This window comes from Perca fluviatilis, chromosome 5 (assembly GCF_010015445.1).
Source record: "Perca fluviatilis chromosome 5, GENO_Pfluv_1.0, whole genome shotgun sequence".
In the NCBI taxonomy this organism is placed as follows: Eukaryota; Metazoa; Chordata; class Actinopteri; order Perciformes; family Percidae; genus Perca; species Perca fluviatilis.
The window spans coordinates 21,768,228-21,782,371 of NC_053116.1; the positions used below are offsets into that span (position 1 = coordinate 21,768,228).

General features: G+C 38.9%; 1 protein-coding gene across 2 annotated transcripts; it reads left to right on the plus strand.

The window, feature by feature from the left end:
• The first annotated feature begins 8,243 nt into the window (after window positions 1-8,243).
• On the plus strand, window positions 8,244-12,723 carry tmem9 (transmembrane protein 9). 2 transcript variants are annotated; one of them, XM_039801685.1, is made up of 6 exons: window positions 8,244-8,380; window positions 8,521-8,666; window positions 10,053-10,144; window positions 10,246-10,354; window positions 10,903-11,034; window positions 11,152-12,723. In XM_039801685.1, exons 2-6 carry the CDS (start codon window positions 8,574-8,576, stop codon window positions 11,290-11,292), a joined length of 567 nt encoding a protein of 188 aa, XP_039657619.1. In that variant the 5' UTR covers window positions 8,244-8,380; window positions 8,521-8,573; the 3' UTR covers window positions 11,293-12,723. The 2 variants fall into 2 exon arrangements, with proteins under 2 accessions (XP_039657619.1, XP_039657620.1); XM_039801686.1 differs by lacking the exon at window positions 10,053-10,144 and having other exon boundaries at window positions 10,193-10,354.
• The last annotated feature ends 1,421 nt before the right edge of the window (window positions 12,724-14,144 follow it).

The following is a 14,144-nucleotide window of genomic DNA, read 5'->3' on the forward strand; positions in this document are numbered from 1 at the left end:
GTATTTGTATTTAATTTGTATTTTTAATGCACATATTGCTGACCATTTTCTAAAGATTGTTTTGAAATGATTTCCAACTTTTCAGGCAACCATTGTTTTCATAAATACCATTGTTATATAAAAATATCAATGTGGTGAAGCTTGAGATTTGCATGATATAGGAAATCTATTACTGTAGATTATTTGTCACTTTCCTTTTTGTCAGAGGTATTGTTGGTATAGTTGCATTTGCGTGCAAGTAAAAGTGGCTTTGTGAGCGGTGCTTTGAGTTCAGTGCTAATGTCAGCATGCTATCACGCTCACAATGACCATGTTCCCCATTTTAGTTTAGTGTGTTGGCATGCTAACATTTACTAATTAGCACTAAACACAAGTATAGCTGAAGCTGATGGACATTTTGTAGGCATATAGTAATAAATCACCGTATTGGGTCAACCAACATTTGTTTGTTGGGAGTCAGCTGAGAAGCAAGCTTTTGAAGAAGGACATGACCAAATTTACATTTTCCTTTACACAACATCCATGTTTGCTTCTCATTTGTTCCCTAAATGAGATTTTCTGACACCAACTTTTAGATCTCAAGTGCATGTTGAATGCATATACAGGGGAGAGCTTTTGAGCTGGTTCCATCCGCATGTGAAGATAATTGTTTTTAACTTTGAGCATATACAGGGGAGAGCTTTGTAATGAAACAGGGCGAGGCCAGATCGGTGTGAAGTCCATTCAAATGAAAACACTGTGGAGAACTCTTCTCCAGCACACCAAGCTTTTTTTGCCTAATGTGTCCTTCATCAGGGTAACAAAAAATGGGACAAGATGCTCTTTTTGACAAAAGACGCAATTAAGTTTGGAGTTTTTGCAAGTTGATTTGAATGGCAACCTTTAAGGTAGGAAATCAATTTGAAAATGGTCAGCATTGACGTACATTATTCAATTTTCAGTTAATGGGCTGAAACACTGACGCTCACAAAAACTATTGAGAAAATATAAAGAATTTATATCTTAGCCTCCATCAAGAAGACATCTTAATTGCACAAATTGTTTCATTACAGCGCCCTCCCTGATCATCAGAACTCTCAGGTCCAGACTGAAAGTAGGTGGTCCATACAGTAGACCCATCGATCTACAGGTTTAAAAAAATAAAAAAAATAAAATAAAAACGACGGAGGGAGGGGAGAGGACAGGGAGGTGCACGGGAAGGATGTGTCCAGTTCAGGTCCCTAGTGGAGGTTTTCAAGTGGCTGTGCGCTCTGTCTGTCCTGTCAGCCCTGAGCAAACACCCCATCCTAAAAAGAAAGAATGGAAGAAAACTCCCAGCTAGCATCACACACGGCTGGCCAGGGCCTCACTAGCAGTCCACTTGTCTGCTCTCCCCTCCGCAGAGCCTTCACAGGAGATGGGAGGAATACTAAGAGAGCAGGCATAGATTTTCTGCTGGGGGGTGGAGGAAGAGAGGGAAGGCTGTTGGAGGGTGGTGGGGTTGACTGCCCACATCAAACTCCCCTCCTTTTATCTCACCCCTCTCCCTTTCTCCTCCTCTCCTTCTCATCTGCCTGGCTCTGGAGGGACCCTCTGTTTGTCAGCCAGGCAGTGGAGCGTCTCCCTCTAACCCCACCTCCTTCTGGTTTTCTGTCTTTTCTCCTTTCTTTCTCAGTTTCTCTCTCTCTCTTTCTCTATATCTAAACCTCCACCTCCCTCCTCTGCTTCCCTTGTCTTTTTACAATCCCCGTTTCTTGCTTTCTTCAGGTCTGTTAAATGGCCTCTTCACTCCTCTTTTAAGGGAGAGCCTATTAATAAAGACAATAAAGTCCAGAGACAAAGCGCGATACCATGGAAGGCATTCAACAGGGTGGGGTAGCTTTGCTCGCAATGCAAAGCAGTGGGAGAGATGATGGGAATTTTATTGGTGCAAAGAAATTCTTTGAATTAGGTTGGTAAAAAATGCACTGAATTACTGATAGCGCGTTGGCAAATGAGAGAAACTGAGAATGACTGGCCAATAAAGCAATGCAAGGTCTGTGCGTACAATTTTAATTGTAGCTTCACTGCACTAATATGTTGCACTGCAGGTGTGTCTGTGTAGCATTGTAGTGCAAAGGCTACACATGAACTCTCACTTAACTGGGAACTCCTTGATTTTACACATCAAAGTCTACAGGTCTTGGGGAGTACAAAACAGGGGAAAAAGTTGTATAAAGCTTTTTGTGGCTTCAAAGGAAGCTGAGTGGAATCTGATAAATTGCCTCAAGAGATGTCACATGAGTCAGTGTCAGTTGGAGCTGAAGACTACAAGTTTGAAAATGGAAAACAATCAGTTGGTGTAGAGTTAGAGCTTACCAGACCTCTGTAGCCCACTCCTTATCTCAGCTTGAGGCTAGCAGCTTGATGCTACATTAGCAGCTACTAGCTTAACTAACCCAAATATCCAATCGAACTGTTGGTGGTCGAGTTGGAAAATAGATTTTTCACAAGAAAAATACATAGAATAATTAACCTCATTGGCGGAGGTAAAAAGACAATATCTCTGTATCAAATTATATCTTTTTAACTGTCCATCATGACTTTAACAATGTTATAGCAGTGCAATGCTAAATCGGTGCGCTTTTAACGGGTCAGATCACCTTTATTACCCAAAAAACACATTTTCTTATTTACCTCTAGTGGTGTCTTGCCATGCCAATAGTTTGGGTTTTATTTGCCCAGGTTTTGAGATATCTGAAGTTACTGAAGTTGTGTATGTAGTGTTGACAGCATTGAAAAAAGACAGCAACATCTCATTGCCCCAGAAAACTCTTTATCCAGAGTAAATGCACTATTTTGGTACGACACATTATTGATTCATTTTAATAATGTCATTTTCCAATGCTCCAAGCACTACAAACCCAACATATTCAACTTCTACTCTATTAGAGGAGAGGCAGAAAACTCAAAGATGAAAATCCTGAACAAATAGAGGAGAAAATATTGTTAGTTTTTTGGGTAAAAGAATCCTGTAACTTCAGCCTCCCATTTCCCAGTCTGAATTGATCAACACTCATTTTCTACTTGATAGATGTCCCCTTCCTCAATCTTCACATGTCTCACTCTCTTTCCTCTGTGCCTGCCTCCTTTACTTCTCGTTCTGCTACCCTGCCTCCTCTTCAGGGCCAGTCAGCCCAAGCTCACTCCACACGTGTGCCGAGATTAGAGGTGGAACATGGGGCTCTATTGATTTCTGAAGCTGTGAGATGACAAGTTGGGTCTCAGATCCCCTTGTTTACATCTGATTCACCGCAAGCCACTTGGGGTTTCAGAGACAGAAAAGAACCAATATTTCCCTTGTCTGAAGAAGATGGTTGCCTGTTATACTGTCATGCTGCGTGCACTCTATAGCATCTATGTCTTAAGTATGCCGTTGTTTAGGTTTGTGTTTGTGAAAGTGCTGGGGGCTAGTCCATTGTGGCACACCACTGAGCTGCCAGGTCAGGTTGTAGTAAATGCCGAAACAGAGAAGATGAGTCACAGTGGCATTTGGAGGAGGAGGCCCCTGCAGACAAAACCCATCATGCCTGCAGATGTGGCCTGCAGCTGGGGCAGGTGGATCAAACTGCCACAACAAAGGAATCGCTGGAGATATGATGCAGGGGACGCATCGAATAGATCACTGCTAATCATCGCCATCCCATTAAAGGAAAGCCCCTTTACCACATAACGACCCCCTCCCTCACCACAGACAGGATAAACTATAGGTGAGGTCCCTCTCGGAAGGATTAGACTTGACAACCTTTCTGATCTGTTATTGTTTTGTCAGCCAAACCCCTGACTCTGTGTGACCTTTGACCGCTTAGCTTGTTTCCTTTTATTCTTTGAGGAATCTGACACAGAAAGAAGTGTCATATATGATTTGTATGTGATTTGTATGTATGTGTTGGTGGGACATACAGTATGTTACAAACATGCATCTTTTTGGTTTTGCTCGCTGTCTTGATCCACCAGGTGTGTAACATTTTTATCCTTAAGGATTCTATGCATCACTGGATGTATAAATCCGTCGTACACTGGGCGCTGGTGTCACTGAAATGTGGACATTAATGGCTGACAGTTTATTGACTGGCCTGCCAAGGCTTGTTAAACCAACTGGCAGCTTTTCCAAGACCAAAGCCTACATCGCATCCTTTTATACCAACAACAAACTTCCTTCCTCCCCTGCAGCTATTTATCTACCTTTCAATTCATGTCACCTTTTATTTCTCGCTATTGTTTTCAGCTGTCTTCTTGCCTGACCCCTGGTCTCTCTTGAATGATGCATGTGGATTTCTGGCAGCTTGCTGGGTTTTTATTTTCCTACCAACATGCCACAATTCTATGATTGGCCTATAGCTCTCTTTGAAGCTTCCCTGCATCTCTATAAACATCTTGGGCAACATCAAAGACCAAACATTACAGGGGGGCAGGGTTCAACTGGGAGCCACTGCGATTCAAGCATCATCTCTCCTTTCCCCTTTCCCCTTTTCTTAGGGGTCTTGTTTCTGCGCTGAAGGAGAGGAATAGCGAGCAGGAAGGGAAAGGGAAGGAGGAGGAGGAGGAGGAGGAGGGAGCTTCTTTCCCTGCGTTTGTGTCCATCATGTGTCATGGCCGCTCTTGGCTTTCATGTTCTGTCTGGCTGAGTCTCCTGCTCCAGCAGTCTGTTTCCTTGCTGAAAATCTGTGTCCCTCAGAGGCAGGAGACACTCACTCCTCTGCATCCATTTCAGCTCAGCTCAGCAGAGCTGGGCTCTGCTCTCACCTTGCTGACACCAGCTCCTCAGCAGACACCTCCTCCCTGCATGGGCTCAGGTGGCTGACAGGCAGCTGTCCGTATGCATAAAGCAGGAAGAGGACACACACTGTACTCTGAATCACCATCACTGCCTACTTTTCTAACACCTTTGCTATTGCCACCTCTTTGATTAAACCTTAAACCTTAAAATAAAACAATACCTAAGTGGAGGTTAAACACGTTATATTATTTATGTATTGTTGTTGTGGGTTCATTCTTGTTTTTGCTTGCGTAGAATAATTATGCTCATTTTATCTCAGTGTGGCTAATTGTTGAGTCTAATATAGTGGACTTTGACTAAAACACTTGAGAAGTATTCAATGTTTGATTACCGTGGGGGGAACAAAATTCAGTTGCAGGGGCCCAAAACAAGCCAGTGGCTGATGAAGACAAATGTGCAAACACATGTTGGCAGAATTGCTTTTTGGTTGAGCTACGCTCAGGAGGGCGGAACCAGGAGTTGTGATTTATAGTTTTGTGCTGTCCCTGGACCACCACTGTCTGCTGCCTCCCACTACTGTAATCACCACGTGTGTCTATTAGAATAGTCCTGCTGCCCACAATGCATCACCTCAGCCGAGAGGAGAGGAGGGGAGAGGAGAGGTAACGCTTACCAGTGATAGTCTTGTTATTCAAACAGTGTTCTTTACAAAAGCATGATACAGAGGAAGGGTGGAGAGCAACATGACACTGCAGCTGATGTGATAAAGGTCATTTATAACAATGCTGAAAGGCCGAGGGGTGAAAGTGAGAGAATAAGGAAAGACACAAGTACCTTTTTTGAGTAGGACATGAATGACTTTATTTGGATGGTATGATACAATTTTATCTTTCACACTAAAAGCTGTTCAGCCTTTTTATATTCTTTACAGACCTCCATTACTGCAATTTAGCTAATAATTTAAGTAACATTAATGTTGTTTTATGTGCTTTTATGTAGCTTCACCTGTGGATTTCACAACATATTCAATCTTCTTTTACATTACATTATTATGTCCTCCTACATAATATTATCTGCATCTCTCCAGACCACTCTAAAGTATGCTGGTCTGGATTCAGATGGCTTTGCCTTGGGCATTACAGCATCTCCTAGTGGGCAAACTGCCTGCTGTTTTCAGTCCCATGAAAATGAATGCTTTGAATAATGTGATTCAGTGAATAACTTCAGATACCTTGACAAATAAGAGAACTTGACATCGTCTGAGCTTGTTTATAAGGTGGATTTCCCTGCAGTGTTTCCATTGTGGATCATTTTGCTTTGCTGTTTTATAGTCAGGTTATGTGCGCAGCCCACTGCCCGCAGGCTGTCAAAACATTTGTATCTGTCTCATCAATTACAGTTTTGTTTAGTGCTAATAAACTTTTTTACATAACTGAGTGGATTTCTTTTTTTTCTCAAATGAATTATATTTGTTATGTCTACCTAAAAAAGGAAATGAATCACCTTTTGCTTCTTCATGAGAGCTCTGAACCGATAATGAGAACTGGCACTGAGCTCCGGCCACTGTCATTTATGCTGTAATTGGCCAAAGGGTGTAAAGGGCAGCCATGCATCAGAAAAGACAGAGAACTAAGTGGCTTACAATGACAGGACTGAGAGAATGAAATACAAGTAGAGGGCTTGCAAAAGTCACAAACTAAAAAGAGCTTATGAGCTGGTTTATGAAACAACATGCATTATGGCTACAAAAAGACACAGTGATTATTACCTAGATGAATAAATGAATGCATTATTGAATGAATTAAAGAACAGTAACCATTTTATTGTGAGTATGTAATTTTTTTATTTTAGGCTTGTGCACAATGTTCTTGTTAAGGGTGTTTATAACATAACTGATTCCTCAAAATATGATACATACATTAATAAAAACATCTGGTTTTCAGATGTAACAGCAAATTCCTTCACCTGAGCTTGGCTTTTTCTTTTACATTTTACATTAAAAACAGTCATGCCAATATTGACATTTTCTTTCAAGGTTCACACTGATTCAAACCCTGTTTTCTGATGTGAATAATGGATATACTCCAGCCAAAGACAGCTTGTGTTTGCGTTTCATATGAGTAGCTTCTTACGTAGTCTCCCATCACTCATACGCAGTAATGTATGCCACTGTTTACTCATACAAATTGCCTGCTTTACTCAATAGAGTTTCAGTAACAGTTTGTTTCCACCAACAAACATCTTAATAACCTAAACTGTATATAAATAAACTTAAAATTCCAATAACTCCTCTAACTTCTATATTTACACACAGTAAACAAGTTGTTGGCAGCATTGCAGTTGTTTTAAATGGTTGAATCAAGGGTCACATCACGCATGATTGAGGTTACACAGAGGATGGGGTTGTGCTGTTCACACTGATATCATAGCTCATTAGAGAAATTACCCTGGTCTCAATTGATCTCTGTGACCACAAGCTTAAGTGGTTCAGGCTGAATTTGTTAGCCATTGATTTCTATGGCTTATTAAAGGCATGAGTATCTTACTATACAGAGAGATCTGAAAGCAGGATTACCAGGAAATAGAGGTATTGATTGGGTCAAGAAACTGGGGCTTACATTTCAAATTCCACCATGGAGACAGATTTGACATAAAAACAATGTTGACTGAAAGATATTGGAAAATATTCTGATGAGTCACAAATACCCTGGCCATGTGTTTAAAAAAATACAGAATATTATCTGAATATCATGTTATGCTATGAACATTATACAGATGATTGCTACTCCAGATACTTTAAAATAACGGTGAGGTGTGTTTCTGTGTGAGGAAGAGAAAGACAGTAAAGGCAGTAAAAAAAAAGCAATACTACCATTTACAAAGAAACTTGTAACTATAGCTGTTACATGGTCTAACTTCAGGTGTTGTAGCAGCAGCACAATGACAGTAATTAGTACAAATATATAGCGAAGTAACAAAACAAGAATAAATATAGGTATATACAATTAGTATAAAGGTTAAAATAAATTTACTATTCAAGAGCAATTAAAGACAAACTTACGAGGTAAGCGAGAAGTTAAAGTAACAAGTTATGAGGTAAAGTGAAAAGTTAAACTGGCAAGTTACAAGGTAAAGTGACATGGTATGATTAACATTGAGTTTATATGTAAACAGTATAGTATGATGTGGGAAGACAGTATAACATATTATAGAATGATTAAGTACAGTATAAGGTGCAATGTAATAGTAGTATAACACTATAATAATATAGTAATATAATGTAGCATAACATAATATAGTATAGCAGCAGCTGCATGAAACATGGTACAGTAGATTCAAATATAAACTATATGTCTGTAAAGAAACGTGTAACTTTAGCTGTGACATAACTCGGAGTAAAAACTACAATAATCAGCTCTGAAAGGTAGTGGAGTAGCTAGAAGTAAAAAGTACTAAGTCCTAAATGTCCAGTAGGTGGGAGTGTCGCTGCATGTTTCATCTTGCCTCACGTAACGTTATGACGACAACCCGGAAGGAAGCACAACATTTATTAAGGCGATCTTTGCTAAATAGAGCCAACGTTAGTGCGTAGCTTCACCCTAAATGCATAGATACAACAAACACTCTAGCTGCTTTTACAACGTAAGTTACCGGGTGTTGATGGTTTTGTTCTATCATAAGGTTGTCTTTACTTTCGTTGTTAGCTACCGCAGTAAAGACCTTTATGTCTGCTGTTGTTCTCGCTAACTGGCTAACTGCTAACGTTATCTCTGTTTTGACAGAGCGCTGCTGGTGATTCTGCACCCGTCGTGCAAATCGTGTTACCTGTGGGAAAATGTCGTCTGGCAGGCAAGGATCCTGGACCTTGGTTGTACCCGCAATATTGACCTTCTTGTTGCTGGATGCTGTTGCTTTTGTACAGGCGAAGGTAAAGCATGCAGCTCCACACATGATACATACTTTCATAAACTCTCAATAGTGACATTCATAAATTGATTGTTGACCTATATGCCTTCCCCTTTGGTAGTAGATATAATGTTGTTTTTGTTCTGTCACTTTATCTTTTTTTTTTTCTTTTCTTTGTTGAATACACTAAACATGTTTAATTTATCTGCAATATAAATATTGAAAGAGTGGTAGAGCTGGGCGATATGGACAAAATCAAATATCACGATATTTTTGACCAAATACCTCGATATCGATACCCCAACGATATTGTAGTGTTGACTATTGGTGCTTTCACAAAATATTTACACAATGAGATTTTTGATAAATAATCATCAGTCATATGGATATAATGACTAAGTGGGTAAAGGCAAATAATAGAACCGTTACAACAGTTTGGTAAGTTCATAAAATGACATCACTTTACAAATTCAGCCTTTAAAACCAGGAAAAGACACCACTTATGTCATATTACGATATTACGATATCCAAAATCTAAGATGATATCTATTCTCATATCACAATATCGATATAATATTGATATATTGCCCAGCTCTAAATAGTGGAATAAAACATCTTTTCATTGTGTAATATATTAATCGTATACTATTTGCTATTTTGTTTATTTAAAGGTCCTCAGTAACCTTAAATGTGTGTTTTTCTGTTGTCTTTTTCCACATTATTGAACTAAATTGAAACAGATGTAACCAGTAGAAAGCAAGTAACCAACAATATAATTAGAGTACTGTATAGGTACATAAAGCTCTCAAGTGATGGGGCCTATGTTTTATCAGCTTTTTGTTGGGTCATTCAGCTATAGATGAAATGTGTTGTTTGACATTGAAAAATTTAGCTTCTTGTACATTTTTATTTATCAACGTGAAGTTTGGTCAGAGTAGATAATTGAGTTGAATTGAGAAGATCCCGGTGTATCCAAATAATACTTTTGTAAGTAATGTATATTGAGGGTCGATAATATCAGCAATAAATTATGACACTTTCCACAGTTTTGTGGCAAGACCAAAACAAATGCACCACCCTTTCTCTGAGTTCCCTGCTAATATTAAAGTTTGCATTCAAGTATTTACGGTTCTGTAAATTATTGGTTGGACAACATCTGTGAAACTTCTTAAAGGATATCTATTTGACTTTGTTATAGGTGCTTCTCTAATCTAATGTAATGTGGCAATTCAGAACTGTTGTGCCTTTCAAGCTGGAATAACTGGAACTTTGTTTACATGCCAAATTGTTTGTACAACTCAAGAAAGGGCTAGTGCTATGGGGTAAACGGATAGGTGAGCTATAACATTCAAGTAAGCAGTTGACTAAGTTTGGGGCCACTTAAACCCAGTTTTCTTGACAATTACAGAACTTTGAGGATGTTCGCTGCAAGTGCATCTGCCCGCCATACAGAAACATCACTGGCCACATATATAACAGAAATGTGTCCCAGAAGGATTGGTAAGAAGACTTATTTAGACTTTCTTTAATCTTGTTTTTGTCCAATAGAGAGACATGATTAAGAATTTCCCATCCATCCTGACACAGTTACTGTATTACAGTAACTGCCTCCATGTAGTGGAGCCCATGCCGGTGCCTGGCCATGACGTGGAAGCTTACTGCCTGTTGTGTGAGTGCAAGTACGAGGAAAGAAGTAGCAACACCATCAAGGTACCAGCAGCTTTCTTTGGGGGCTTTAACTTTGACTTTTGGGGTTCAACAGGGTTGGTGTGATTAAGATAAGATAGTACTTTATTTATCCTGAGGGAAATTGTTGTGCAGCTGCAGTACAAAGTAGGAAAGAGTGCAAATGTACAGAATGCAAATAAAACAAAGTATAAACAATAAAAAGTATTATATGTCACTTAACACAGGTCATTTAAAACATAAAGTATCTTTAGTGTGTCTGCTTAATCAAAACAAAAAGAAATTGTAAGAGAAGCGTGCAATAGTGTCTGTGTTTACACAGAGCCGATTTTAACATTGGCTTCTACTGGCACATATTATGAAGAGTTAAAGGATTTTTGATACCTAAAACTGAAATCGTTTTGCACCCAACATGGTTGTCACAATAATTAATAACTAATGCAGATAATAAGATGTAATTGCATGGTTCTGTTCAAGACAAGCAGGAAGCAACGTTGTTAGGGGTTGATGCCAGCGTGGCATTTTCAAATTACTTTAGTATTTCTAAATGTTTTCCATTCTGTCTGTCCCAGGTTACTATCATCATTTACCTGTCTGTCGTGGGTGCACTGCTGCTCTACATGCTGTTCCTGCTGCTGGTTGATCCTCTTATTCGCAAACATGACGCCTACACCCAGCCATTGCACAACGAGGAGGACTCTGAGGTAACCATTCAAACAAATATGTCTTGTGATCAACACATGATTACATTTTAGTTGAATGCGAAGTCCTTGATTTGTTATTTTTATTTTTTGTATTTGTTTTTGTGTCTGTATGTTCAGGAGATGCGTCCTCCGGTGGACAGTGCTGGGGCCAAAGGAAACACAGTGCTGGAGCGGGTTGAGGGAGCACAGCAGCGCTGGAAAAAGCAGGTCCAGGAACAGCGCAAGACAGTTTTTGACCGCCACAAGATGCTTAGTTAAACCCTACAGTTGACCTTAAAGCCGGTTTAGAGTAGGTCACTTCCCTGGGCTCAGCGCTATTACACTGTCACCAGCTGCACTATTACTAACCTCTTTTGTCATTGCTGTGCACTGCACCCCCTGAATAAGTATTTCCTTAAAAATGTAAACACACTGATCTAACAGCAGATGTTTTTTGTTATATGTAACATTTTAGGCTAAAATGGAGTTGTGAAAAAACTGCATGTTGGCCCACTGTTAACGGCTAGAAATCATCTCCATTATTTCAGCAATTTGCAATGCAACAGATTTTGAATGTGTTGATAAAGTAACAACCATATTTCTCAAAAGTCAGACTTAATAGCTTTTAAGCTTCCTCATGATAATTTGTTTGTTAGCTTCTTGCTAATTTGGTATAATAAGTTGTTTGTCTTGTAGCATAATTTATAAAGTTATCTCAGAACAGGTAAGCTTTATGTATGTGAATGGTCAATCTAGCTATTTGGGTAGAAAGAATGCCCTACCTATTCTATTGTCAAACATTGCTGATTCCTATTACACCACTCATAATTTATTTATGGTTATTATTATCATTTATTTGTCCCCTGTTGCTGTACATAGTAAACTGGACATATTTAGCATCATTTGCACTAATAGATTAATTAAATGATTGTACATTTTAGGCTTTGTAATTTTAAAGTTTCTGTTGCTACCTTTAAAGATAGACCCAATATGTGCCTCTTTTTGTTTCTCTCCTTGTGTGGGTGAATGTGTTACTGTAAATTCACAGCTTGTAAAACAATAACAGATTGTAACATATAACAATCCATTTTGGTAGGTTTATCGTCTACCAGGTATTAGTTGTTTGTAAAGAAAAAATGAAATCTTTTATCTTGAATGTACATGTGGAAACTGATCCGAAAATGGTTTGTTCAGTGAGGTAGGCACAAGGCCACATTTTTGTCCTGTATTTCACAGTAGCGTTTCAACATACTTTCCCATGCAAAGAGAGAAATGGAGAATGGGGCATATAACAGAGCTTTAAAGCAATCCTCAATGTCATCAATTCTCTGCCACTGGAGAATGTCCTAAATCAGTAAAGCTGCTGATAATGGGGTTAGATAAGTGTGGCAGAATCAGGATGCCGTATGGCTTTCAAGGGCCCTCATGTGTATCATTATGTCTCGCGTCCTACTTCTGAAGATGTCTGTTGGGGAAAGTTTATTACGACACACTGACTGACGTTACCTCACAATGTGAACTACTGAAGTTTATTTATATTTATGGATTGTTTTATTGTTAAAGTGTTTTTGTTTAGTATAATTTCATATCACTTGTATCAATGTTTTGTATTTATATTTATCTCCAGCCTAACTGGAGTATTGCACCACTCATGTCTATACATTCGCTTGATGTGAAATTAAAAAAATCCCCCCAAAATGTAAAATATAAGATTTTGTTTTTCATTCCTCTGCATGTTTGTTGCAAGAGTCACTGCTTTTGTTGATTGACAATAGGGGGTGACAGAGTACACAATATGTGTGCTCTCAACTTGCGCTCTACTCATGTACTGCTTTATCATTAAATCAATCCTCACATTTGGTGTGGTGTTCAGCTTTTGGGAAAACATTCAATTATCCTCTGTCATACTGAAGATTATGTTGTCAATTTGAAAATGCATAAGCAGTTGTATCCTACATACCTCCTACTTATTTTCTTCCAAAATCCCATAAAGCTAGCCTGACAAGCCAGACCCACATCAAGATGTTGGGTCTGGGAACTCACCGTTGACAGGGTTCAATCCGAGGGGCGGGATAAACGGTTGTCTTTCAAATTCCCTCTGCACGTCGGCAGAGCAACGAAGAAGGTAGCGAAGCTAGTTGATGGATTAAACTTTTGTCGTATCCGGTCAGCATAACTCCGAACACATCTCCCTTTTTTAAGAATGATTTCTGTGCTGTTCTTTGTCCTTTTCTCAAAGAAAACCTTAACTCCAACTCTTCCAGAAGACTGCTGTTCCCAGCAGCAGCAGCCATAAGCCCGCCCACCGACTCTATACACGATGTGATTGGCATGACCAGATTTGGTTTTTCCAGCTTGCAAGTCAATGGAGAGTTCCTAGACTGGCTGCAAATTAAATTTGCTGCCGTTAGGGTGCATCTAGATTTCTAGGCTACCATAATGCACTATCCAAATTAATTTCTTTAGGGCTGGGTTTAATAGTTTAGATATATAGATATTAGATATATATATCTAATATCTGCAAAAAGAGATGTGTCAAAAATGACACAACATGTGTAGTCCCTGAACACACTCACCACGTGTTAAAATTCTACACGTGTCATTTTTAACACATCTCTTTTTGCAGTGTACAGTTTCCTACATCCATTTTAAATCTCTGTTTTAAGAAATCATTAGTGGGATAAATCCTATTCATAATTTTAAATTGCATTTCTTTCACCTTTGGCGGGATAGGAAATTTTAAGTATTTACATCTAATTTTTTTTATTGTCTCCTTACCGAAGTCTTTGAGAATACACTGCAAAAAGAGATGACACAACTCTTGTGTTACAAATGACACAATATGTGTAGAATTTTAACACATGTGGTGAGTGTGTTCAGGGACTACACATGTCATTTTTAACACATCTCTTTCTGCAGTGTAGATATTATCATTTGTCAAATTTAAATGGTGTCATATGAGTATAGTTTTATATCCTTTTACAAAATGTTGTGGTCCAAATGAATTGATTCTGTGCATGATTTAATCATAAATTCACAAAATGAGGTGTTGAAGTTCTTGATTTAGATCATAGTACTGTGCAACATTGAACATCAATTTTATTTTTTATTTTTTTGCGTGCATTTTCTAC